Source organism: Taudactylus pleione, unplaced genomic scaffold (genome assembly GCF_031769625.1).
Source record: "Taudactylus pleione unplaced genomic scaffold, aTauple2 ptg000078l, whole genome shotgun sequence".
In the NCBI taxonomy this organism is placed as follows: domain Eukaryota; kingdom Metazoa; phylum Chordata; class Amphibia; order Anura; family Myobatrachidae; genus Taudactylus; species Taudactylus pleione.
This window is the reverse complement of record NW_028284480.1, coordinates 4827370-4852952: the sequence shown is the minus strand read 5'-3', so window position 1 is coordinate 4852952 and position 25583 is coordinate 4827370. Positions and strand designations below refer to the sequence as shown.

Below are 25583 nucleotides of genomic sequence, written 5' to 3'. Positions count from 1 at the left end.
AATTGGAAATATCATTATGGGCTAGCCAGTCCTTTAAATTCCTGTATCCTTCAATACTGGTAAGTCTGTGTCCGTGGAGATCAAGGGCCATACTTTAGCTATCTTGAGAACTAGAGGTGGTGTTATTCTGTATCATGACCACCTTCTTGAAACATCAAAAAAAAAAATATTTCTAGTATGGTATTTTCTCTGGGGACAGACAGTACTTTGTTCTTGGCATGAATGAGAACCTTGTGATTATATCCTCTAGCAAGAAACTGTGAGATCATCCTGTCAATTTGACAGGTCGTCTCATCCAAGTCATCAGATATTCTGTGTGCTCTTAAACATTGAGAGTAAGATTGACCTCTTTTTGTGGAAGTAGGATTATGGCTCGCCGCGTACAGGATAGTATTCTTGTCAGTGGGTTTTAGTATATATTTGTATGGAGGATGCTATCTACCAAAGTGACCTGAACATCCATATAGTAAATAGTGGTGTCACTAATCTGGTAGATAACTTTAATTGTTTCATCCAAGTGTTGATTCTTGCCATCGTATTTCAAAATCCACCTTTCCAAATCACAAAAAGGTCCTCTATATATCTGTAATGAACAAGATCTTCTCATACACTTCAGGGTCTAGAACAAACATGTTTCTCTGAATCTCGAACATATATGTGTTGGCAAATGCCAGGGCTACACAAGAACCCATGACACATTGCTGGAGTTAAACATTCCATTTATTGTCAGTCATTTCTTATGAGGCTCGACTCTAATTATTTCAAGAAGAAGGATAAATCCAGACCTGCATATTTACAGTTGTTAGTAAGTAGCCTCCGTGTAGCCTCTAACCAGCCTCTTCCCATGGGGGATGTTGGTATAAAGGCTAATGCTTGCCATAGACTAGAATAATATCATTCCAACCAGCCAACTCATTGGCTGGTTGGGATGATAATTGTCTAGTGTGTGGGAGCAAATGATAATAATTCGTTGAAAAACATCAGGAAAAGGTTGGTCCAATTAGTTGGGAAAATGAAACCTATTTGAATTTGCCCAACTAATCACTAGTGTAGGGGAAACTTTCCTCCCAACTGAACTATAACTAGGCGGACAGTGACCGGTAGTGTCCGCCTAATTAACCACCGTCTGCCGGCTGTTTTGCCCCTGTCAGCCCGGGATCCCTTACTTGCAGCAGCTGAGCAGGAGGAGAGGAGAGGATCAGATCTCCTGCTGCACAGTCATTGTCTCTCCAGGTCTTTCGGGTTAGTAAACAAGAGGTGGGTGGTGTACACAACACTGCGCTCCCTTAAGGTGCTAAGAGGAGTTGCTGAACTATGGGGAGAAAAAATGAAGAGATGTAATGTATAAATGTAATTGTATGTGTGGTACTTCTGTTGGGTAACCCCTCTTTCAATGTACTGTATAGATGTAAGGTGGTTTTCCTCACAGGTAGCCCTCGGATTTCCCAAAAGGTGTAGAGAAAAAAACATGGACAACAATGTGTGGTACTTTCAATGTAACATACAGACAAAATGTATAGTGTGGTATATCAGGGGAAGTGCATGTTCTGAGTCAATGCATACCAAACTCACAATCTCTATGGTGAAAAAAACATATCAAGGTATCTTTTCCCAAATGGTGCCCAATGTACGAAAAGAGGTGCATACTCAAAACTCATACTTTTGATGTGATACAAAAACACATGAAGGTATCTTTACAAATCCCCCTTCTAAAAAGTAGGATAAAGGGTACCCATACTCACGATAAATAGATCCTGGACTTGTGCATAAAGGCTTGTTTTTCCTTTTGCTTGATATGGTGTTTTATCTGTCTTTCATAGATGGAGGCCATATTTGTAGATGTAAGATTTACATATACAGATTAGACACACATAATTAGGTTTAAAATTAGGCTAAAATTGGTGAGGATCCATGTGGTTCTACAATGCTTCACAACAGAAAGTCACAATTCGGATATAATTAAATGTAAAGGAAGTATGTGTAATTTATCTCATCCTTGTACCAATTTATAGGGTCTCTGGATCACACTGCTATGCCAACATGTTTTGAGATTCCAGTCTCTTTATCAAGGAATGTTAGCAGTGTGTGGAAAATGGCTTTTGAATGCTGCACGAGACTCCTTTCCGGTTATCGGGTCCCGTAGACCTTAATTTGTATTCCCAATACATCTGATTTGGTTGAAAAAAGGCTAATTTCTCTGTGGATGGTCCGTATGGCCTGGGTAATATCTTTTAAAATCCAAAAGGCGTGGCTGCAAGTATATATTTGTTGGTGTTCAGAACAACCGGAAGTCGCCATATTCCGTGATCGGAAGTGATAGGGTGTTCTTACAGCCCGGTTTGATGGGAGTTGTGGTCTTCACTGGAACAGGAGGCCGCAACACCTGGCCAGTGGGAACCGCGGCCAGATGACAGATAATGGTTGTTCAGTGTGTATGACCAACCATCCTCTGCAGATATATCTGCAAGTGCCGTGCGTGGACCACTTGGTGTTTCCATATTGACCCAGTGGTCCTTGTCCAAGCGATCTGGCACCTTGGATATTCAGATAAGCCTTTTATCAAGAGCTTGCTTGTGAGCAAATTGGATGCTGTTTTTTAATTATTTTTTTGTTTTAACAGTACTACACTAGTCAATGGCGGTACTGGGGTCAGTGACATCTAGTGCGCAAGTAAACCCTCTGTGCACGCCTTAGACGCGTGTGTCCATAAAGGAGGCATGACTTAATTGGGAGGGGGTGTGTTCTCGTGGCATGCCCAGCTGCTCCCAGAGAGTCTGCCTGTGCTGCCAGCTCCTTCTTAGTGACCAGGAGCTGAGTGTTGCACACTAACATCACAGTGTTAGTGTGCAGCGGCCGCCTCCCTGTCTCTGAAGAAGAGCTGACATATTTTTGACACCTAATCCAGTCCGCACCCCCAGTGACGCCTCTGACACCAGTTGGTAACCTTCAATTACAGTGACCATTGGAGAGGATTCTTTCTGGTGCAGTGTGGAAGAAATTCCATATTCCAGATACGCTTCTTATATTTTTCAAAAGCTATGTGCATAATTATCATTTCTGGTCTTTTAAAATATTCTCTTACAGTTAAGAAATGTTACTTGCACTATTTGTACATTTTATAATGATGTTGTTTTTTTTGTTTGGGTGGCTCGCTTTTCCTTTTTTTTTTTTGCATATTTGCACCTGTGGACCTTTTAAAATGTGCCAGTGAGTAATGATTACACCTGTGCAGCTGCTGGGTGATCTGGAAAATGTGATCTGTTTGGGGTCCTGAGGACCGAGTTCGAGAACCACTGTACTATAGCATGAGAGATTTTTCAGGCATTATAATATTGTTTTATAAAAATAGTATGTAATCTGTAATTGTGGAAAGGGAAATTATAATTTACTAACAAAAAATCCTCAATTAAAGAAAGCTTTATATATTTTCCTTAATGTGATGTTATGTGAGATTGTTACACCCAAAATAAACATGAAGGTGAAATCCCTAATGTACAACTGTAATCTGCAGTGAGTTGCCCTTTAGACACAGCAATGAGATTTCATGGAGCATGTTTGAATCCGGCTTTCTCTTGATAGCATTGTTGCCAAGTCTGTGTGTGATGCTTATCACCATCCATATTCGTAACATATTAATTTGATTTTAATCTAGTTACAGAGAATAAAAGTAAATTATCCCTTAATTATTTGGCTGACCTAGTGTCCTTATCTTTATATAGACGACAAGTTTTCATCTCCTTTTAAGCCCTCTCACTTCATTCCATGAATCTCCTGGCATGATCTCTTAACAATACATATTTACAGAAGGCCTTGCTGTGATTTGGCTACTATAGCCACCACCACAGCCAAATGACCAAAACTTTTTCCAAGAGGCGCTTTTGTCCAGCTGAATGTTCGGATGCCTGTAAACTAATTAGTACTGACAGAGACGTAAGTAGTTGAATTTTCAAAAGGAAGCTTTTGCTGTGCCACCTGGTCTCTCTGTGACTCCTGGCATGTCTTCCAAACTGTGTCAGTCTACTATACCCCCGCCGAGGAAATGACATTTCCTGGCCATGACGCTCTGCTTATTGCTGGTTCACTAACTGCATGTTTTATTTCTATTACATTTGCTAATACAGGAATAGATTGTAAGATGTTTTATTTATTTATGTTTTTAATTTTCTTTTTCATTTGTTTCTTAGTTGGAAGTTAAAGAACAAAATAATAAAGAAGAACTTTAGCAGTACTTGTACCTTGTGTGTTGTGTTATCCACAACAGGAAGTCATATTGTGTAAAGCAATATCTCCAGATCTTTGTCTGATCTGTATATTCAGCATATTGTTTTCACTGAAAAAACCTCAAGCAAAGTACTCATTGTAATAATATAAAATATCAGTATGACTCTTGTCCAGCCATATTCTATTCCTGTGACTCAGTTGTAGAAACATCTTACTAAAATTAAGCTCATATCTATGATGTGCCAAATGTACAGTTAACAAGGGCAAAACTTATAAAATTTTACATTTAATATAACAAAAGACAGCATGAGTTATAATAATATAAACGAAACATATAGAAAATGACACAAGTGCAGAAACAGTCATAAACCAAAAAAATATATCAAAATTACAGAACTATAATAAACAAAATAATCTGTATGCAGAGAACCAGGTGGAAATTGAATTGACAGTTTCTCCATGCCCAGAGCGGACACAGGTTACATAAACATTTTCCCCTTGGAGGGCAATAAGGGGGCACAGTAAATGCTAATGTGGTCAAACCTTTTTCATTATATAACTTCCCTCTGATACATCACAGAGATATACCTTTCCTATCAATACATTTGGCATAACCTTTTAATAGACTTCATTCTGTAAAATATGTGATTACGGTATGTTCCCAATATGTCAGTTAGAATTCACGCCTGTTATGCATATTTTGTTTTGGAACCTAAATGGCCAACCAATTATCCCAAATCCTGAAATTTGGTTTGAAGGAATGTTTAATTCTACATACATCCCTTGTTAATTCAATTCTTGCATATTTAGGAGGTATTGCATTAAAAATGGCAGGCCTGTGCTGTATGGCTAAGCTAGTTACATGAGTCTGCCGTGTTTAAACCTGCATTGCATGCACGGAGAAAAATGTTGATTTTCACTTAAACGCATCTCTGTGACCACACTGCCCCTATCTATATTCTTGGTTTCATAGCCTTCATCAATATCGGTGCACACTTACACTAGCCCTATCCCTGGTCAGAAAATCAATCTCTGCATTGACCACGGTTACGTCCTTGGTTTTTAAAAGCACGCCAAAAATGTGCAAACAGAGCAAACTAAAAGTTGAATGCACTTATACGTGTGTGTGTGTGTGTGTGTGTGTGTGTGTGTGTATGTATGTATGTATATATATATATATATCTATCCAGTCCAGGAATGATGATGTTCGTCCATGCAAGATGACGTTTTGCCTCTTTCTGAGTTCCGTTTTTTTGGAGGGAAAAATCCGAACTCAACGTGCAAACTCGAACCTATCTGAGCCTGCACATCCCTAATTATATATATATATATATATATATATATATATATATAACTTATTTTGTGGTAATTGGGTAGACTAGTGTCAGTGGTGCATTGATTAGGTGCAGAATCAGACTCCACACATGGCATTCCAGTAAAACAAATGAACGTGGTGCTTTACTTCCAGCATAATCAGGGACAAACAGAAAATAATAAACACCTAGCCCTTTCTTAGGGCACTAGCTCACTTCTTGAACCTTCTCTACAGAAGCAGCTACTCTGCATGAAAGTCTCTCATAGTCTCTGAGATTGGTGGTCCTTCCTGCCACATGCAGGACTGTCCTCCTGGCCTGGTATAGTTTCCTTAGCTTGTTGGCTGCCGCCTCTCACAGTCTGGCCTGCTTCCTTGCAAGTACCATAGTTCAGTTCCAAAGTTGGATAGCCTTCCCTGTATCTCACAGATCTAGGCTCAGGCCTCCTGGCCCTCACTGGCTTGCTAGCACAGTGAGCTCTGTCTGACTGGTCTGCCTCAGTCCTCCCTGGACTGAGTTCACTCGGCAGCCCTTACACCTCTTCCCAGAATGCTTTTCTTCTCTGCGTGGGAGGATCTCTCCTGCCCCACACAGAATCTGCTGCTCACCAGCGCCATCTCTGGTGATACTGCCACAATATATATATTATTATATATATATATATATATATAATATGCACTACTGAGAATTCTGAAACAACTCAAAAATCTCTTTACATGGATCTGGCAATTTTCTATTTATAGCCAGGAGTGGGAAGCTGACAAAGGGAATCCGCTGCATCTGGATGAAATATTTTCCCATCAGTATCCATCAACAAATAAAGGGGGTTTTAATGTATGAGTAGCCAAGCTTTTTAATTACCTACTATATTTACTTAATGGATTTAAAAATGCTTTGATTACCTCTCATAGTTGCTCTGGCCAGAGATATTTGCAGTGATCATGTTTTTGGTTCTCTATGCATAGATCCTAGTGACCTAGAGTCCGTAATCTTCACAAAATACTAGGAAACCCAAAACAGTGATTGCTCCCATGTTGTACTATAAAGGAATGGCTGTGCTTACTCATAAACACATTGCTTAGAGATATATAGCTTACCTTCTACTTCTTCCACAACTCGTTTAGTGGCTTTAACAAACAAGTGTTTACAGGAATATATGACCTAAAAACTTAATTTATTCTAAGTATAGGATTGGCACCTGCCAAGGCCTTGCAGGAGATGTGGGGACAGAGAATAGCTGGGATTACAAGGATCACTAACTTGCAAGATTAACATTGCATCTTAAAGTAAATTACTTTTGAAGGCTCACACTTTCTCATTAGCAAGAACCCGCAAGCCCCACTGTCATTTTTGATTTTTACCTCTGCATGGAAAATGGAGGACATTTTCAGTTGGGGTTTCAGGCTCTTTGGTTTGCTTAGCAAAAACATTATACAATTTTCCAATTAGACATTTAAATTCCAGGTAACAACATCTTCTGTATGTTTTAGGATGAATCAATTATTGTTTATAATTTTTTTATAAAGCATGTTACATGTTACAGAGCTTGCTGTCTCCTCTTCCTTACCTATTCAAGTTTCAGGATGCTTTAAAGCCAGTGTGTAAACAAGGTTTAACCCTTTTGAAAACCTCAGAACAGGAAATATGAAGCATTTTTTCTCAAATTTTATGTAATGTTGTTAACGGAACACGGGGTGAAGCTAAATTTTGGTACAACATCAATTGATGTTCAGTTGAAGTAGAACAGATCTCATACTGATAGATTGGGAATCTGAGTAACTGTCACTTATATACAGTATGCTGCTAATGCAAGAAGTGACTGGAGAAAATTACTGCCAGAGATTGCGAGCTATGGGCCTTATTCAGGGCCGCTCGGCATATCCTAGGATACTCCAGGGCACTCTGCTTCTTCCTAGTCCCGATGGCCTTAACTCATTGTCGTGACACATTATCGCCCTGCTACAGCCCTGTTCTAAAACAGTGCTATAAGATCTGTTCCTATGGATCATGCCATTTGAAAAATTCAGTTTAAAATGGTAGTAGCCATAGGCATTACTGGACAATCAGAGAAATTTGGGGCAAGATTTATTAAGTAGCTGGTTTACTGGGGTTTTGAAACAGATGGGGGTTGGGTATGAAATCGCAGCTGTCGGGATGCCGCTGGTGAGAATACAGACAGCAGCATCCCAACACCCATGGAAAAGCATGGTAAGTATTTTCCCATCCCCTACCCTAACCCTCCCTCCCTGGTGCCTAACCCCCCCCCTAGTGCCTAAGCCTAACCTCCCCGCACCCTAAACCTAACACCCCCTCCCCGGTGCCTAAACCTAACCTCCCCCCTAGTGCCTAAACCTAACTTTCTCCTCCCCGCACCCTAATACTAACACTCCCTCCCCAGTGCCTAACCCTCCCCCTAATGCCTAACCCTAATCTCCCCCTAATACCCCGATACATTCGGGATGCCGGTGGTCGGGATACTGGTGCCAGGATCCCAACCTGTCGGGATTTCTGTGCCGATATTTGGACCGTCTGCATCCCGCACACTGGGATGCCGACCGACTACATCCCACAGGCGGGATCTGCTGCAGATTGACTGCAAGTTCTAAATCCAAATTCCAGTATTCGGTTTGACCTACAAAAAAAGATCCTGCCATCGATCCCCGTCAGTTTCACAATCCCTGTCCCCTATTTTAGGGATCTTTGCACTACTTTTGACATATCCACTTGTCAGAGGCAAGTCATTTATTTGGGCAGGCAATAAACTCAATGCTTAATTAAACTGGGGTTTCTATACTTTTAATGGTAAAAATATTGTTGGTCTTTCGATGTTCATTTGTATTCTAAAGTGTGGTTTCTCTGCGATTTTTGCAGCAGGTTTGATCGTAGTAAATCTGGGGGATATAATCCCACCTGGAATCCACAGCAAACTTGCTGGTATTTCACATTTTCCACCTTGTTCTTAGACAAAGCTGAAATCAGTTATATGTGTTGTACTTTGATTGTCTTTAGGGAAGCACAGAATTGTACAACCGAAGCCCAATGTACAATATAAATGGTGATGTTCCAAATGGACAACGTAATAAAGGACTGGAACTAAGTGGTTAAAATGCTCTCTAATTACGGATGGGAGTCTCAATAACTGTATGTGTCTCTGTGGAGTACCTGACTGGTGTGAAAACTCTAGTAGCTCTTTTTAGGATGAAAAGATCCAACTTGTTTCAAAATAGGGCTTGTGTAAATAAACCTCTTTGAATCGTTGACAGCCAGAATGTAGCAGTTAATGTCCAGAATATGAAGTGTGTACTGTGTAATGCTCTCCTGTTCCCATGGACTCACTTCCAGGGTCTCTTTACCTTCCTTCCTGTGCCAGTGCTTGTTACGGTCAATTAGAAGAAATGAAACGCATGTATTGGCATAGCGTAGTACTCTGTTCTCCAGACACTGTTAATAAATCCTATGAAATGTTTTTGGATTACTATGAATTTATTTCATAGGTTTAATTGTGTTCCTACAAATAATGTTAAATACAGCTTCTAAAGAAATTCAGAAAGTGAATTCTTCATATGTAGCTGATACAAAACTTATTAGTTATACCATGGGGGCGATTCAATTCAGCGTGATGCTGAATAGCCCTGGGAAGGCGTTCCCGGAGCTATTCAATTCAGTGTGTTATGTCCGACTACAGAATTTGTGCTAATTCAACTTTAGTGTTGGCCTAGATGCTGTTTTCCATCTTAGCGTGGAGCTAACAGCCTCGTGGCCGGCACTTTAGTCAGAAAAATCCGGTTACCGCAACTAAACAGCCAACTTAAGGTGCAGTAACCGCCATTCTCCAACTTAAGTGGTTGTAGTCTGACGTAACAGCTCGCTGAATTGAATAGCCCTTTTTAATTCCTTCCCGGGGCTGTTGAGCATCGCGCCGGATTGAATCGACCCCCTTGAGACTGAAAAGATTTCGGGCACCAGTGAGTGACTTTTTGAAATGGCTGCAGCAAATCTGTTTATTTTCAGAGGATCTTCCTAAATCAATAGTGAAGCCCAAATTCAATTTAGTTCCACAATGCCAAGCCTCCACTTATAACAACAAAAATAATTTCTCCAAGGGAAAGTATTATCGTCTACCAACAGCGTCCAGCCCCCTTCTCTGTAATCGGGAATCCTAACATTTGTTGGTTTGTCCAATAGGTGGCTTTCAGAATATCATATCAAACCAGTTAGGACAATATTTTTTAACATATGGGCAGATTGCTTATGCAACAGAGACTGGTTTATATGTGAGTGGGCAGGCTAGGGGGGGGAATTCAATTACCCACAGAAAATGCCCTGCAGCTAATTGATTGTGTTGCGCAGGGAAATACTATTCAATGAAATAGCATTTTCCCTGTGTGATAAAGCAGGTAAAAGTAAAGTGCAGAATCTATGGGCTTTCCCCACGCGTTAAACTCCAGAGGGTGCCTTGTCTCACAGACTTTTCTGTGCAGCTCCTGAAGCTGCGAGGATAGTCCACCTCTGTGTATTAACGCGCAGGGTATACCCCACGAATTGGATTGCCCGGTGCAGGTAATTAGCCGTGGGGTTAGATTCCCCCCTATAAGTTCTCTAAATATTACACCTATTCACCAAAGAGAAAACTAACCAATACAAGTAAACATTGGCATATTGTTGTACTTTTCCTACTAGTTTGAAACTCGTTTCATTATTTTGAATAGCAATCTATTTTCTTTCAATGGAACCATCCTCAAATAAATTGCTTTGTTTTTTTTGTTTTCTTTTTTAATTTGGAGACTATGAATAGGTATTGTATTTTTGCAGTATCAAGTCATTTCAACCAATTACTTTTAAACACTGCTAACCACCATTTAATTCATATTTAGACTTCCATTTTGCTATTTACTAGAGGTTTAGATTTGTTAATACAGAAATTAGGCTTCGAGTAAGTCAGAAGACAGGGCGTCTGGGCGCTTTTGAGCATTTGATTTACTGGGGCCCATTTCTGTGAATGCAGTGTTAATCACAGCATGCAGTGCTGCCATAATCCCTGATCCTTTCTCTGGCCAAACTTAAAATGTTTGCAAAAATGGAACAGCAGACTTAGTATTTCCAACCAACTATTTCTAGGAGGTAAGCCAATCTTTAAAACACAATCAGATTTTTTTTTTAAGTGTATTGCTTAGCATTACTGTGTAAAGCATTAAGGTAATTTCCTGGTCGTGACTCGTCTGTGGGAAGTTTGTATGTTCTCCTGTGTTTGTATGGGTTTCCCTGTGGTGCTCTGTACAGTGCTACGTAAATTGGTGGAGCTATAAAAATAAATGTAATAATCTCTTTCCCTGTAATTGCTGATCCTGATTTTACAGGACTCGGCAGAAGAGCTTTCAAATGGTTGAGGACGTTCATTTCCATATAGGGAAGAATATAATTAGATGTAAGCCACTCACAGCCAATCCGATGCTCTTTCCCATTTACAAAGCTCCATTGATAGAGATCAGTATTTGCATAAAGAGATGGAATTCAGCTAATGTCACTTATTATAAATTAGCTGTAGCCCACGACTTCGCCCACAATTTCTTCAACCAACATTTTTTTAAATTTTGAAGTATTCTAGTTGTATTGCTTTGCATAGAGACCCTGTGGTGGGAGTGGCCCATGTGACCAGCAGCTATACATACTGTTGGCAGCAGAACCTTCACCCACTACTCACATCAATGTCACTGTGCGCCCAGTGCACAGACTACTATATAGCCTATCCTATTCAAGTGAACACTGGGCCTGATTCAGAGCCGGATGCTCTGACCAGAGCGCTCGCTCTGAATCAGGGCCCTCCTCCCTCAACTTGAAGCGGCCTCATGGACGCTCGCATAGCTGTGGGTTACCACCCACAGCTATAGCGAGCGTCCATGATGATGGTCGCGATGGTCAAGACCATCGCGACCATCGAGCTTGCGACGAGACCCTGCGGTAGGGTCTCGGTGACCGCAAGCCCTGGAGTGATTTTGGCTCTATCAGAGCCAAAATCACTCCCACTGACATCACTACTGATGTCAGTGGGGCCGGACTCAAACGGTAGGCGTTCCCATGGGAACGCCTCCGTCTGGCAGCCACACCCCCAGCACGCCCACCAAAGGGGGCGTGCTGTCACTCACCATCGACAGCACGCCCCCTTTGGTGGGAGACCCATAACGACGGCTTGGCCGTCGTTATTCGGGTCTCGCGCATGCGCAATTCGGCACCATCAACCCGCTTGCGAGCGTCCTGCGCTCGCGAGCGGGTCTGAATGACCCCCACAGGCCCAAAGCGCTTCTCCACCCACCCCTTATTGGCTATGTGCATGGTGCCACATCTATTTTTTGCATTGATAATGTCAATTTTGTGTTTGTTATTGCTCAGCTTTAACTTGACGGATTGAGATGAAACAAAGTGCAGGTTGTTTCAAGGAGTTTCCACTACAAAATGAAGTTTTCATGAAAATCGATAAAGTAGTTTTTGCGTCAACTTGGAATTGCATTTATGTACAGTTGTCGACATGTTTTGCATATGCAGCTCCCATGTGGCATCAGATCTTTCTATCCTTATGGGTGTGGAGCCCATTTTGTATATTAGCTGCACTTGCACAGTTTCCATTATTGCATCTTTGTAATTGAATAAAGTCACTTATGCCTGAAAGATAATTGTCCTGTTAAACATTAGGTGGAACATCTGGAGTTGGAAAAGAGACAGCCATTGCTCTGGCAAGACGTGGCGCTCGTGTCTACATCACAAGTCATGATGAACAGAAAGGGGAAGCCGCCCTCCACGAGATTAAAAAAGAGAGTGCAAGTATGAACGTGCGATTCTGTATCCTGAACATGGCAAATCTGCAAAGCATCCGCAATTTCTGTAAGGAGTTCTTAAACTATGAAAAGAGTCTCCATATCCTCATCAACAATGAGGGTGAGTGAGAAAGCGATCAGGTTTGTTTTTTTTGTTTCTGTCCCATTGTTGCAGTTAGTGTAGTGCCCACATTGGAACCATACTGTCAGTTACAGCCCTTGTGCAGCAGCCAAGAAACTTCTCACTCAATTATCAGTCATGAAATCACTGAAGTATGGTTTCTTTGTAGAGTGCGTTGTCACATCTATGTCCCCAGTAGCATCACCCCTAAAGGTGCGTACACACGGGACGATCTGTACCACAAACGACATGAAAGATATCTTTCAGTGAGTCATCCTGCCACATCTCTGAACATGCAAAGTTGACGATATCGTCCAGATTGGCCTGCATGCACGGACGATCATAGATATCGTTATCGTTCATGCGGGAACACACATCGTTGGTCGTTCACTGCATAAAAATGAACGATATATCGATAAACGATATCGTTCATATCGTAACAATATATCTGTCCGTGTGTACGCACCTTTAGATTCCTACTGAGGATAAAAGCCAGGTAGACCCTTTCCCAAATGATCATGTTAGAGCATGATAGCATACTCTATGACCTTAAAAGTCGCCAACATCTAAGTTAGTGGTACTGCCTGCTAATACATGTTTGAGCAACAAGGAAACACTCTTTACCTGATAAATTTGTGCCTCCATGGATGCCGTGTATAGGCTAACGTCTTAGCTGAGTCGAGATAAGAAAAAAGCACAGGCGTTGGGACGATCCGATGAACGCCCTGCGGGCACATGCGAGGCGTACACAGTATGCGATCCACACGTTATATATATATCGCTCTGATCCGCATTGACCTTAAAGATTGACAGAATTCCTATATGTAACTTCGATATAAATTATTTTAACCACTTCTTCTAAAAACCACTCAATATTGGGGGGGGGTTTATTATTGAATTCCGTCAAGAACTTCTATTTAGAACTTATCCAACACAATTTTATTTAAAAAAAAAAAACTTATCTTTTTTTTTTTTTTAAGTCACTCTGGGGCAGATGTACTAAGCTCTGGAAAGTGATAACTTGGAGAGTGATACACTACCAACCAATCCGCTCCTACCTGTCATTTTTCAAACACAGCCTGTAAGATGACAGTTAGGAGCTGAATGGTTAGTAGTTTAGCACTTTCCAATTTATCACTTTCCAGAGCTTAGTACATCTCCCCCAGTATACCATAAAAATAGCATTTTTTTTTTCAAATTAACTTTAAATACTTTTAAATCACTGTATTTACGATTATTCCCTAATCGGCAGTCCTGTATTGATATTCTTGATCAATACGGCACTGCCATAATCAAAATCTTAATACCGATATTTATAACTATCGATATTTACTACTATGCAGTTGTAGTCTACAGGAGGTCTGGGGGCCAGGCTGCTGCCCTGATGTTGCTGGTCCAAGAATGATATATCACAGTGGCAGAATCTACTCCCTGCAATATATTAAATGATCCTCAGTGATCTCAACTTATGTGATATAGCGCGTTTTTATGCGCTACAGCAAGTCAGGGTCCCGGTTTTTAAAACTCAGCGGGTCCCGCAGGATGCGCTGGCTGAATGTGTTGCCTGTGTGCAGCGTGACAGCAGCCAATCGCCGGTGGCATCTTCTCCACCAATCACCTCTGGCGGATTATCCTCAACCTATAGCTGCCGGCAGCGTCTCCTCAACGAATTGCTGCTGGCAGCATCTGATTTAATTGCCGCTTGATACCACCCACCCTCCCTCCATGCCCGCGGCGCCAGCACATTCTCTAGATTGATGGACTCTGCATCGACCGGTGAGACGGACAGCGCTCAGGAGAACTCTGGTCCGGAGCTGCTGGGGGGACTCTCAGCATGCACAGGGATACCGAGCTCTGACTGCCAGTGTCAAAAGGGAGTCCCTGAGCTCAGACAGGTCAGTCACAGCCTACGGTCATCACTGTGCAGATTCCCCCCTAACTCTGTGACTCTGTAACTGTGGTCAGCCCCACCCCCACTTAACACTGACTTTGTAACTGTGCAGCCCCCCTAACCATGACTGTGTATCTGGGTGCAGCCCCCCTAACCCTGACTGTATAAAGCAGAGTACACACTTGACGTATATATCTGCAGATCGTGTGACATGCAAATATATCTGCAGATGATGGTTGTTCATACACACCGATCATCTGGCCGCGGGTTCCACTGGCCGGGAGGCATGTCGCGTCCCCGTGGCCTCTGCTGCATGTGTACGGACGGTTGTCGGTCACAGACAAATCGTTGGTACACACTGGCCGACGGGCACCCGATATATTGTCCAATATATCTGCCAGTGTGTACCCAGGATAACTGTGTGCAGCCCCCCTAATCCTGACTGTGTAAAAGTGTTTACCCTCCCTGACTGTGTAACTGTGTGCATTCCTTCCCTAGCCCTCGACTGTGTAGCTGTGTGTTTTCCCATTTACCCTGACTGTTAACTGTGTGCACCACCCACCTTACACCAGCACTGCCTGTCCCTAACCTCTTCCTTGCCCCCAGCACTGTTGCAACTGCTGTCTGCACTTACCCCTCCCTATCCCCAGTTCTGTCTGCCCTTACTGCCCTCTGGCTCCAGCTCTACCCCAACTTCTCTAACTGCTGCTTGCCCTTAACCCCCTCTATCCCAACTGCTACCTAACCCTAGCACTGTCCCAACTGCTGCCTGCCCACACCCCCCCATAATATGTGATGGGACCCAAAAACAGTGGAGTAGGACCCCAATTTTATAAAGTGAGGGGTCCCTGGGACCCACAATTTTTTTTTTGCTTAGCGCGATCACCGATACTGCACAACAAAAATGTCTATTAGTGTCAGTTGTGCATATCGATATTTCTATCAGAAAATTAACATGGATGTCTAATCAAGACACATTGGGGACAGAGGCTCTGCTGTCTATACATTTCCTCGGTGGCTGCTCCTCTCTGCAGCTGTCAGGTATACACTGGGGGGCGGAGGTGCTGCTATCTTTACATTTCTTCAGGCGGCTTCTCTTCAGGCGCCTGGTATACACTGGGGCCAGCACTGTATTTACCGGCGACTATTCCTCCCTGCGGCCGCCGGGTGAGTGGTGCCGCCACCTGCCCGATCGCTGCAGCAAGCAGTGAACCATATACACTAGAGGTGGATCCAAGGGTGCTGAAGGGCCATGAGGTCCCTCTAAGATTGGTGGCTGTTGGAAGATTATCTTCCAGCAGCTGCCCAGTGTGTGTTTCTTACTGGTCACATCAGATGCGACCATATCGGGGATAACCCAGCCTGACAGATGTGACCACACTAGGCAAGTGGTTGAAAATGCAGTGTTCTCCCCAGGCTGTTTTTTGCGGGTGCACCATCCGACAAGACGCCGCCTATCACCCGGCACTTTGGGAGCCTGCAAGTGGGGATAGTATCTGGGAGCTGTATAAAAAGGACCAGATCCTACAGACTGCAGCTTTTTCATAATCAGACTACTGGGCCTCTAATAAGAAGAAGATAATTAATATATAAAATGTTATTTCAAGTTTTAATCATTATAAGGTCAGGGTTTAAAACATTTTATTATTGCGAAGGTCCCCACCTGGCTACTTCTTGATGCCACCTGGCTGGAAACATTTTCTGGGGAGAACACTGAAATGTAAAAAAAAAAAAAAACATTATACTTGCTGTATACTATAAAATGAATCATTTTATTTAGAAGCTATTAAAACAAAAATACTAGGAGAATGATGCTGTAACAATAAAGAATATGACAGTAACAAAGCTTTACAAAAAGACAACTAGAAAACCAATAATCAGTAATCAAATTAACTCCAGTAATTGCAAAATTGATCCACACTTACTGCTAATCTCAGTGTTGTGTATGTAGTTTTGTTTTTTAAGTATTAAACAGACTGCACAGCATAAGAGTTTCTTAATAGCTTTTATATTTTTTTCTGGCATTCATTCTCTGCATTTGTACATGTCTACACTAGATGGGGCTGTAGGTTTTGTTAAGTAAATTCAGACACCGCATAAAACAACTCTGGCTTGGATTCAGTGTCTTTTATAAAATACATGGTTAGGGAAGAGTATACAATACATATATGCACTACTTTTGTTTTCAGACAAATAGAATTGTCACTTTAGGAGCAGGTGAATTTACAATACATCTGTTAATGAGTAATATACATCTAGCTTTTTATATATACAAAACTAAAATTGTGTAGTATATTTTGATATACTGTATTTCTATAAAAATCTAAATTTAAACTAGTGTATATTGGGGTATAATTATAGTAGACCAGTGGTTCCCAAACTTTCCTGAGACATGGCGCTCTAGAGTATCAGCATTTTTTTCACGGCACCTCTAGGCAAAAAGTTTCTTATTGAAAAATTCCGAAAAAAATAAAGTAAACTATGTTTACCTGTCATCCTTAGGGTCAGTTATGTGGTGGTGGACAGGGTGGTGCTGCTATTTGTACATTTTATGATTGGCAGCCACCAGCACTGTATTTGCCTGTCACACTGACAATAATTTGATTAGTTCCTGGACCACAAACCCGTGGCACCCCTGCAAGTGCCCCACGGCACCCCAGGGTGTCATGGAACCCAGTTTGAGAACCACTGTCCTAGACTATAATTTAAATTTGAGTTAGTTATAGTTTGACAATAAGATCTTTTTATTTATTAACTTTGTTTTTACCCCTTCACCCTTTTCACGTTTTGGCAGTTATAAGTTGATGGAGCATCTTGCCTTTTGCAAATATTGTTTATGGTGCTACCTGAAACGTGAGCTTGTGCTCCGTGATTTGCCAATAATAATAGTATGTGTTGTTATTTGTACTTTCAAGCAACATTATTGCACAGTTTAGAAAGTTTAAGAAAATAACGTCCTAGAGTATTTTTTATATAATATGTATGTGTGTGTGTATATATATATATGTATGTATATATCTGTCTATCTTTACTCATGAGCGCTGTGGGATCTTAATAACCTTAAAATAACGTAAAAATAAATAAATAAATGTTTTAGTATTGCTTGTGGTATGTGCATGTATGTATTTTGTGCACTGAAACCTATGATAACCTTCTTGTAATTCACAGGAGTGCCAGCTGTATTAGACTGGACAGAGAATGGTTTCAGTATGTGTTTTGGTATCAACCACCTTGGACCTTTCCTTCTCACCAATCTCTTGATGGAACGCCTCAAAAGTTCTGCTCCAAGCCGCATTGTTAACATCACTTCCAATGTCCACAAATATCAAAAGCTGGACTTTTCTGACCTAAACTATAACATAGTGCCTCTTTTCACGTACTGCCGGAGCAAGTTAGCAAATGTGTATGTTACCCAGGAATTAGCCCGACAGACGGAGAGGCATGGAGTCACAACATGTGCCGTTCATCCAGGTCAGAGGAAGCCCCTTTTTACATAATACATTGCATTATCGTGTGTAAGATATTAGTTTCGTACCTATACAGAAATTGGTATTTCTAATACTGTTTCTCCTGACATGCTTATGCGTAATAATGACTGAATGCAGAGAGCAATCAGACATTCCTTCACCTCATGGTCATCACAGGGAAGTAACCTAACAACCAGATTGGCTCCGCAGTGACCATTTATTGTGGGTGATGTTTTCAGTTTGTTGTTGATTGCTGGGTATGTTACTAGTCCTCATGGAATCCCCGCTAGGGGCAAGGTTAGGGTTAGGCTACAGGAGGGTTACCGCCGGAAGCACTGCAGGATCCATCGTACCAGGTAAGTCACCACTAAACCACCAGGAACGTTTTTGTTGACATTCTAATCATGTCGACATGATAAATGTTGACAAACTTTATACCAAACTTTAAACCTACACATTTCTACCAGTTAGTTTTCTTTGTCATATTTCTTTTATGCAACTATAATACTTCTGTTGTTTATTCCATAAATACTGTACGTTATTGTATAGAGCACAGTAGTTATGTTAAATATCCGTAATCATTACTGCACCCCTTTCTTTTACAGGCTATGTTGCTGGTGAATGGACATCCAAGTTTTCCATCCTCTTCCGTATAGTGATGTGTGTCATCACGTCATTGTTCTTCATCTCCTGCCAGGCGGCCGCTCAGACTGTCATATACTGTGCTGTGTCTGACGACATTCTCCAGCACAATGGTGGCTACTTCTCAGACTCCAAGCCATGCAAATTACAACCCCATGTGCAGGATGCTGGCATTGCTAAAAAGCTTTGGGAGGCTAGTGAAGTAATGGTTGGGCTTACCTCCTCCCCCAGGGAACATTTAGCTGCAAGAACAAGATAGTTTCAGTATAACTGAATATTTTATTGTTAGTTACTAGATGTGTAACGCTGAATGGGAAATATTCTTTCTCCTGTCTATACTAAGCGAGTTTGAAGGTAGCATTGAAGAATGTGAATATTTAAATGATCTTAAGTCTCTTCACACAGTTATTTGGATCGTTACAGCTGCTGCTACTTCTCCTGACACTGACTGCAGCTCAGGTGGAATTTAATTTATGCTTTGGTCCTCTTTAATTTAGTGTTCTCAGTCTATCATTAGGTATACTTATTGTATTTCTGACTTAGGTGAAGTATTTGGAAAGTCTTTCATTTGTATGTGACGCTATTGTATAGTACTTGATATGAAAACGAGATTTGTGGCATTCCAAAATGTATGTGTGTATGTATATGTGTGTGTGTGTATGTATATATGTGTATATATATATATATATATATATACACACACATATATACAGTCAGGTGCATAAATATTGGGACAGTGACAGAATTTTCAAATTTTGTCCTCTATTCACCACCACAATGGCTTTGAAATTAAACATACAAGATGTGCTTTAACTGCAGACTTTCAGATTTAATTTGAGGGTAATTACATCCAAATCAGGTGAACGGTGTAGGAATTGCAACGATTTCTATATGTGCCTCCCACTTTTTAAGGGGCCTGAAGTAATGAGACAAACTAAACAATCCTAAATCTAACTTTCACTTTTTAATACTTTAGCTGCATACACACACACCGATTTTTTTAATGATTATCGTTAAACGATATCGTTTAACGATAATTGATGGCAAAAATCGTTCACTTTCTGAGTCAAACGATGAACGATTATCGTTCATGCGCGTTCACGTTTGTAGTTTGTCGTTTGTAGTTTGTCGTTCAGTCAGACTTGTCAACTCAACGATTTTCATTAAGGGAATATGCAAAAATCGTTTGTAGTTCATAAAAATCGTTCATGACATTTAGTAAATGAACAACTTTAGTAAACGATTTTAGTACATTTTTTCAAGGGAAAAAATCGTTTACTCAAATCGTTCATTAAAAAAATCGTTGTGTGTGTATGCAGCTTTAGTTGCAAATCCTTTGCAGGCAATTACAGCCTGAAGTCTCGAACGCATAGACTTCACCAGACGCTGGGTTTCATCCCTGGTGATGCTCTGCCAGGCCTCTACTGCAAATGTCTTCAGTTCCTGCTTGTTCTTGGGGCATTTTCCCTTCAGTTTTGTCTTCATCAAGTGAAATGCATGCTCAATCGGATTCAGGTCAGGGGATTGACTTGGCCATTGCATAACATTCCACTTTTTAGCCTTAAAAAACTCTTTGGTTGCTTTTGCAGTATGCTTCGGGTCATTGTCCATCTGCACTGTGAAGCGCCGTCCAATGAGTTCTGAAGCCTTTGACTGAATATGAGCATATAATATTGCCCGAAACACTTCAGAATTCATTATGCTGCTTTTGTCAGCAGTCACATCATCAATAAATACAAGGGAACCAGTTCCATTGGCAGCCATACATGCCCACGCCATGACACTACCACCACCATGCTTCACTGATGAGGTGGTATGTTTTGGATCATGAGCAGTTCCTTTCCTTCTCCATACTCTTCTCTTCCCATCACTCTGGTACAAGTTGATCTTTGTCTCATCTGTCCATAGGATGTTGTTCCAGAACTGTAATGGCTTTTTAGATGTTGTTTGGCAAACTCTAATCTGGTCTTCCTGTTTTTGTGGCTCGCCAATGGTTTACATCTTGTGGTGAACCCTCTATATTCAGGACGAAAATCCAAAAGATTGAAACGTTGAAGTAAAGAAGTTTAGAACTTCATCTGTTTATTGATTTATTACTAAGGAGTGCCGCTGCCACCACTTTCTACACTACAGTTTTCTGTTACTTGCGGAGGGCACCCGAAATCACTGGCTGAGGAGGAGTGCCAAGCTTTATGCCATATATATATATATAATTATAATATGTATGTATACCGGACCATGTACTAAGTTTTGCAGAGGGCACGGAGGCAGCGTGTTTCTTTATGGAGTAGTGCCAGACCAGGTGGGATCTGTATATAATTTATATATATATATATATATTTTCTACATCAGGGTCCATAGGGTATCCACAGGATACCTCTTGGTATGGGTGATAACGTCAGGCATCGGGCACCATAGAGTTAAGTTTTCAGCCTACCAGGATGCACTAGGGTCCCCCTCCTTTACCCCGCCCCCGAGAAAAGGCATCCCAGTTTCGTTGGTGCCCGGCTCGGAGTCGGAGCACCTGTTTAGAGGGGGGCTAAGGATAGCCCCTTAAGTTTTCTTCAAGGCAGCTGTGGCTGCCCATCTGGAAGTACAGCATGGACAGTCACTACTGACGTCCATGCTGTCTTCCCTACACCCCCGCCGGTACCAGAACACCGGCACTGATCCGGGGATGCTGGTAAGCATCTGGGGTCACAGCTAGCGGTGACCCCAGATGTTTTGGACCATGGCCGGATTCAAGGGGGGGCAGCAGGTAAGCAGCAGGGTCCCGCGGTGGGTCCCCGCTGAAACATGGTCCAGAGTCCCCAGGCAGGGGGCTCCCTGGGGACTGGCTGCAGCATGGAGCCAGGTAACAAACCTGCGCTTCCACTACCCCCCTGGGACAGCGGATCGCAGCTGAGCGGTAGCGCTGCGGCGTCCCAGGGGTTAATTGCATGCCAGGGGAGTGCGCCTTCCCTGTACACAGCCGGCGCCTCCCCCGCTGCACACAGCCCTCTCTGCACCTGCCGATTGGCCCTGTGGCAGCGCTCCTCCCTCAGGCCGGCCTCCTCTCTGCTCCTCGGTGGCCATCTTTACAGAAGCATGGTGAACGCTGCTGGAAGCTGCTGATCGTGGTCTGGGTCCCCCGGCATACCTCTCCTCCGTTGGCACAGGTCTGTGTATGCGGCGCTGTGTCCTACCAGGCCCTATGTTTGCGTAGTTGAGGATCAGCGCTGATAGTGCAGGGATTGATTTCTTTGCATTGTATGTGACTTCTGCTAGCGCTGCTGCCTGTACTTTCACTTTCTATTGTCAGCCTTTTCACTGTCCCTGCTCTTCTTCTAAAGCCCTTGCGGTGCGGTGATTGCAGGGCGGTTCTCCCACTATACTAACGAGTATCAGTGAGAGGGGTCACATACTTGCCATCATGTCTGAGAGTGATTTTCCTCACCAGCTTCTGTGTACTACGTGCAAGGTACCTATAGCGGAGGGGCTATGTCGGCAGTGTTTTTTTATTGGTGCGACCAATTACTGTCACGGCTCCGGTACAGGAGCCGCCCTGGGCTTGTTTCGCCAAAGTGCTTACAACTCTAGTGGGCCAGTTAGCTCCGCAACCTGCGTTCCCTCAAATGGGATTGTCCCAGCAGTCAGCGGTGTCGTCACCCATGCAGGGTTCCCGAGACAACTGATGGTACCCCGCAGTCTCCCTATTTCCCCTCCTCAGATCTCTCAGGAGCCTGCGTGGGTTAATTCACTGACAAGCTCTGTACAGCATTTGTCGGACGTGTTACAAGGGGAGTCTGTGTTGCGGCCTCACAAGCGGCCGGTGGCGTCTCTGTCTGCTCCTTATGAGGATGTCGACGGGACGTCCGATGATGGGGAGATTCTGGTTCTTTCTGACCAAGAACCTCTCCGTACTAAAGAGTCGGACGCTAAGTCTAAGGTTTATATTCCTGGCCTTATTGGTGCAGTCCACACAGCTTTAGTTATTGAGGATGATGATCCTCCGGTGTCAAAGTCCAAATATGCCTTTTTCAAGGATATTAAGGGTGACGCCACTGTTTTTCCTCTTTCGGGTCAATTAGTAGGCCATTTAGAGGAGGCGTGGAAACATCCTGGCAAACGGTATCAGCCTCAAAGACGTTTAGCGGTGGCTTATCCGTTTGCGGACAATTATTTCTCTAAGTGGGAATCCCCTCCTCAGGTGGATTCTCATGTGACACGCCTAGTACGAAGTGCAGTGGCGTAACTAGGGCAGGGCGAGCGGGGTGCGTGCCCTGGACGCCGTTGGACCGGCGGCGCGGGGGGGCGCCGCCAGCCACGATACCGGCCCGCCCGCCCTAGTTAGCCAGTGTAGCACCGACCGCAATGAGTGCGGTCAGCGCTACACATTTACACAGGACCGGCGCTAGGCTTCCAGCGCCGGTCCTGTGTTTCACACCTGAGCCCGTTCCCTCCCCCTGAGCGCTTGCCCAATAGCGCTAGGAGGCGGGCTCAGGCTGTGCATAACAGCGCTGGCGGCGATGCGTGTGTTAAACAGCAGCCAATGAGAGTCAGTGGGTAATGGGACTGACGTCATGACGTCTGTCCCATAATGCTGAGCGCGCCAGCCCGGACGGGAGCAGCGTCGCGGGCAGGAGCAGGAATTCAGCTAAGTATACTTATATAATATATATATTATATATTTTATTTTATTTTTGTTAACCTATCTGCACAACGGGGGAGGGGGTGGCTACTACTGGGGGGACCTCTACTGGGGGAGGTGTGGCTACTACTGGGGGTGCCATTGGGAGAACCTCTACTGGGGGGGGGCTACTCTACTGGGGACTACTACTTGGGCGGGAACTACTACCACTGGGGGCATTATAAAAGGGGCCTATTACTAGAGGCACTGCACTCGGCGGACCACTACTGGGGGCAATAATAGGAAGGACCACTACAGGGGGCACTGGATAGGGGGGATCACTACAGGGTGCCTGCCTAAGGGGACCACTACTGGGAAAACGGCATGGGTGGGGACTACTGCTGGGGGCACTATATAAAGGGCACTGCATAGGGGGGGACTACTACTTGGGGCACCATATAAAGGGCACTGCATAAGGGGATACCGCTACTGGGCACACTGCATTGTTACTGGGGGCACTGCATAAGGGGGAACACTACTTGGGGGGGGGACACTACTTGGGGCACTGCATTTGGGGGGCCACTACTGGGGGTACTGAGTAAGGGGAACTAATTGGGGGCTGTATAAGGGGGACCACTACTGGGGATACTGTATAAGGGGCACTACTATGGGCCTGCATAAGAGGGACCACAACTGCATACTGGGGGTACTGTATAAGGGGTACTACTGGGGTTAAGGTGCATATGGATAGGAATGTTCAGTTTGAAAATAAAGGGGTGTGTCATGTTGACACTTCCCATTTTTAAGTGACCACGCCCATTTTTTGCAGCGCGCACATCGTGGGTGAGTGGGGGCTCCCTTTTCAAATTTGTCCTGGGCTCCAAATATCCTAGTTACACCACTGACGAAGTGCCACATTGCCCCTGCCCTCCATGTCCTCCTTGAAGGATGCTACGGACCGTAAGGTGGAGATCTGCCTAAAGTCCATTTATTCCCTCGCGGGGGGGCATCCAGACCGGCTATGGCCGTATGTTGGGTAGCCAGAGCTATGGAGCGCTGGGCCGATAGTTTGGAGGCGTCTTTGGATTCCGACTGTTCGGCTGAACAGTCCAAGTTGATAGGCAACCTCCGGGATTCGGCCACTTACATCAATGAAGCGGCCTTGGATATTAGTACCCTCACTTCTCGCATTTCCTCGGCAGCTGTGGCTGCTCGTCGCACCTTATGGTTGCGATCTTGGAAGCCGGACAAAAAGGGATTGGAAGCTTTGCCATTTAATGGAGAAGTCCTCTTTGGTCCGGATCTGGACAAAATTGTGGCCACGCTGGCGGCAGCCAAGTCTGCTTGTCTCCCATCTGCTGCGGTCCCTTCTAGTTTGGGTACGTCCTTTTGGCCTTATAGGGCCCAGGATAGGCCTAAGGCACAGTCCTTTCCCCGACAGGCTGGGCCCAAGAAATCGGCCAAGCCTAGGAAACAGGCCTGGAGTACCAAACATCCGGCCCCTAAGTCTGATGACAAGCCTGCGGCCTGATGGTCCGGGCCTCCCTTTGGGGGATCCCAAAGTGGGAGGCCGCCTGCTGCAGTTCGCCCAGTATTGGTCGGCAACTACGACAGACACTTGGGTTCACGAGGTGGTTTCTCACGGGTATGCCCTCTCCTTTCGGCACAGGCCCCCATCCCGATTCTTCACCACGGGTCTTCCCTTAGACCAGACCAAAGCCATGGAACTGCGGAAGGTTTTGCACACTATGCTCCAGGCTGGAGTTATAGTGCCTGTTCCATTCTCCCAGAGGGGCCAGGGTTTCTATTCAAATCTATTTTTGGTGCAGAAACCCAATGGGTCGTACCGTCCGATTCTCAACCTCAAGGCCCTCAACAAGTCCTTGCGGGTACCGCGGTTTCGGATGGAGACCCTACGGTCCATCATTCTGGCGCTGGAACCTGGGGATTACATGGTGTCATTGGACATACAGGACGCTTACCTGCATGTCCCTATTCTTTTGCGTCACCAACAGTTCCTCAGGTTTGCAATCCGCAACGATCACTTTCATTTCCGGGCGTTACCTTTTGGCCTGGCGACGGCACCACGTGTTTTCACCAAGGTTATGGCGGTCATGGCGGCGTCCCTGCGGCTGCAGGGAGTCCGCATGTTGCCATACCTAGACGACCTTTTGTTGGTAGCAGGGTCTCCAGAGCTAATTCTACGCCACTTGGATCTGACGATTGCAGTACTGCAACGCCACGGCTGGTTGATAAACTGGCAAAAGTCCACCCTGATCCCGTCTCAGAGGATTCTGCACCTCGGAGCCTTATTGGACTCCAGTCAGCAGAGGATCTTTGTGACGGCCTTGCAGTTGAGAGTGCGCAGTTGTCTGCAGAGTCGCCGTGTGTCTCTACACTCGGCGATGAGGTTACTGGGCTCCATGGTGTCAGTATTCGACATGGTGGAATATGCCCAGTTTCACTCCAGACCTCTGCAGCAATTGATCCTGTCCAAATGAAATAGACTG

General features: G+C 43.9%; 1 protein-coding gene across 2 annotated transcripts in view; it reads left to right on the top strand.

The window, feature by feature from the left end:
• The window catches only part of LOC148532392 (retinol dehydrogenase 12-like), a 76128-nt gene that overhangs the window by 26433 nt on the left and 24112 nt on the right, over positions 1 to 25583 (top strand). Inside the window, exons 3-5 of one of the 2 annotated variants that reach the window (XM_088467935.1) lie at positions 12222 to 12464; positions 17524 to 17826; positions 18428 to 19886. In XM_088467935.1, coding sequence (XP_088324061.1) covers positions 12222 to 12464; positions 17524 to 17826; positions 18428 to 18723 — 842 coding nt within the window. In that variant the 3' untranslated portion in view covers positions 18724 to 19886. Of the gene's footprint in view, positions 1 to 12221; positions 12465 to 17523; positions 17827 to 18427; positions 19887 to 25583 lie in introns of those variants that run through there. The other variant, XR_015877733.1, reaches the window with a different exon arrangement.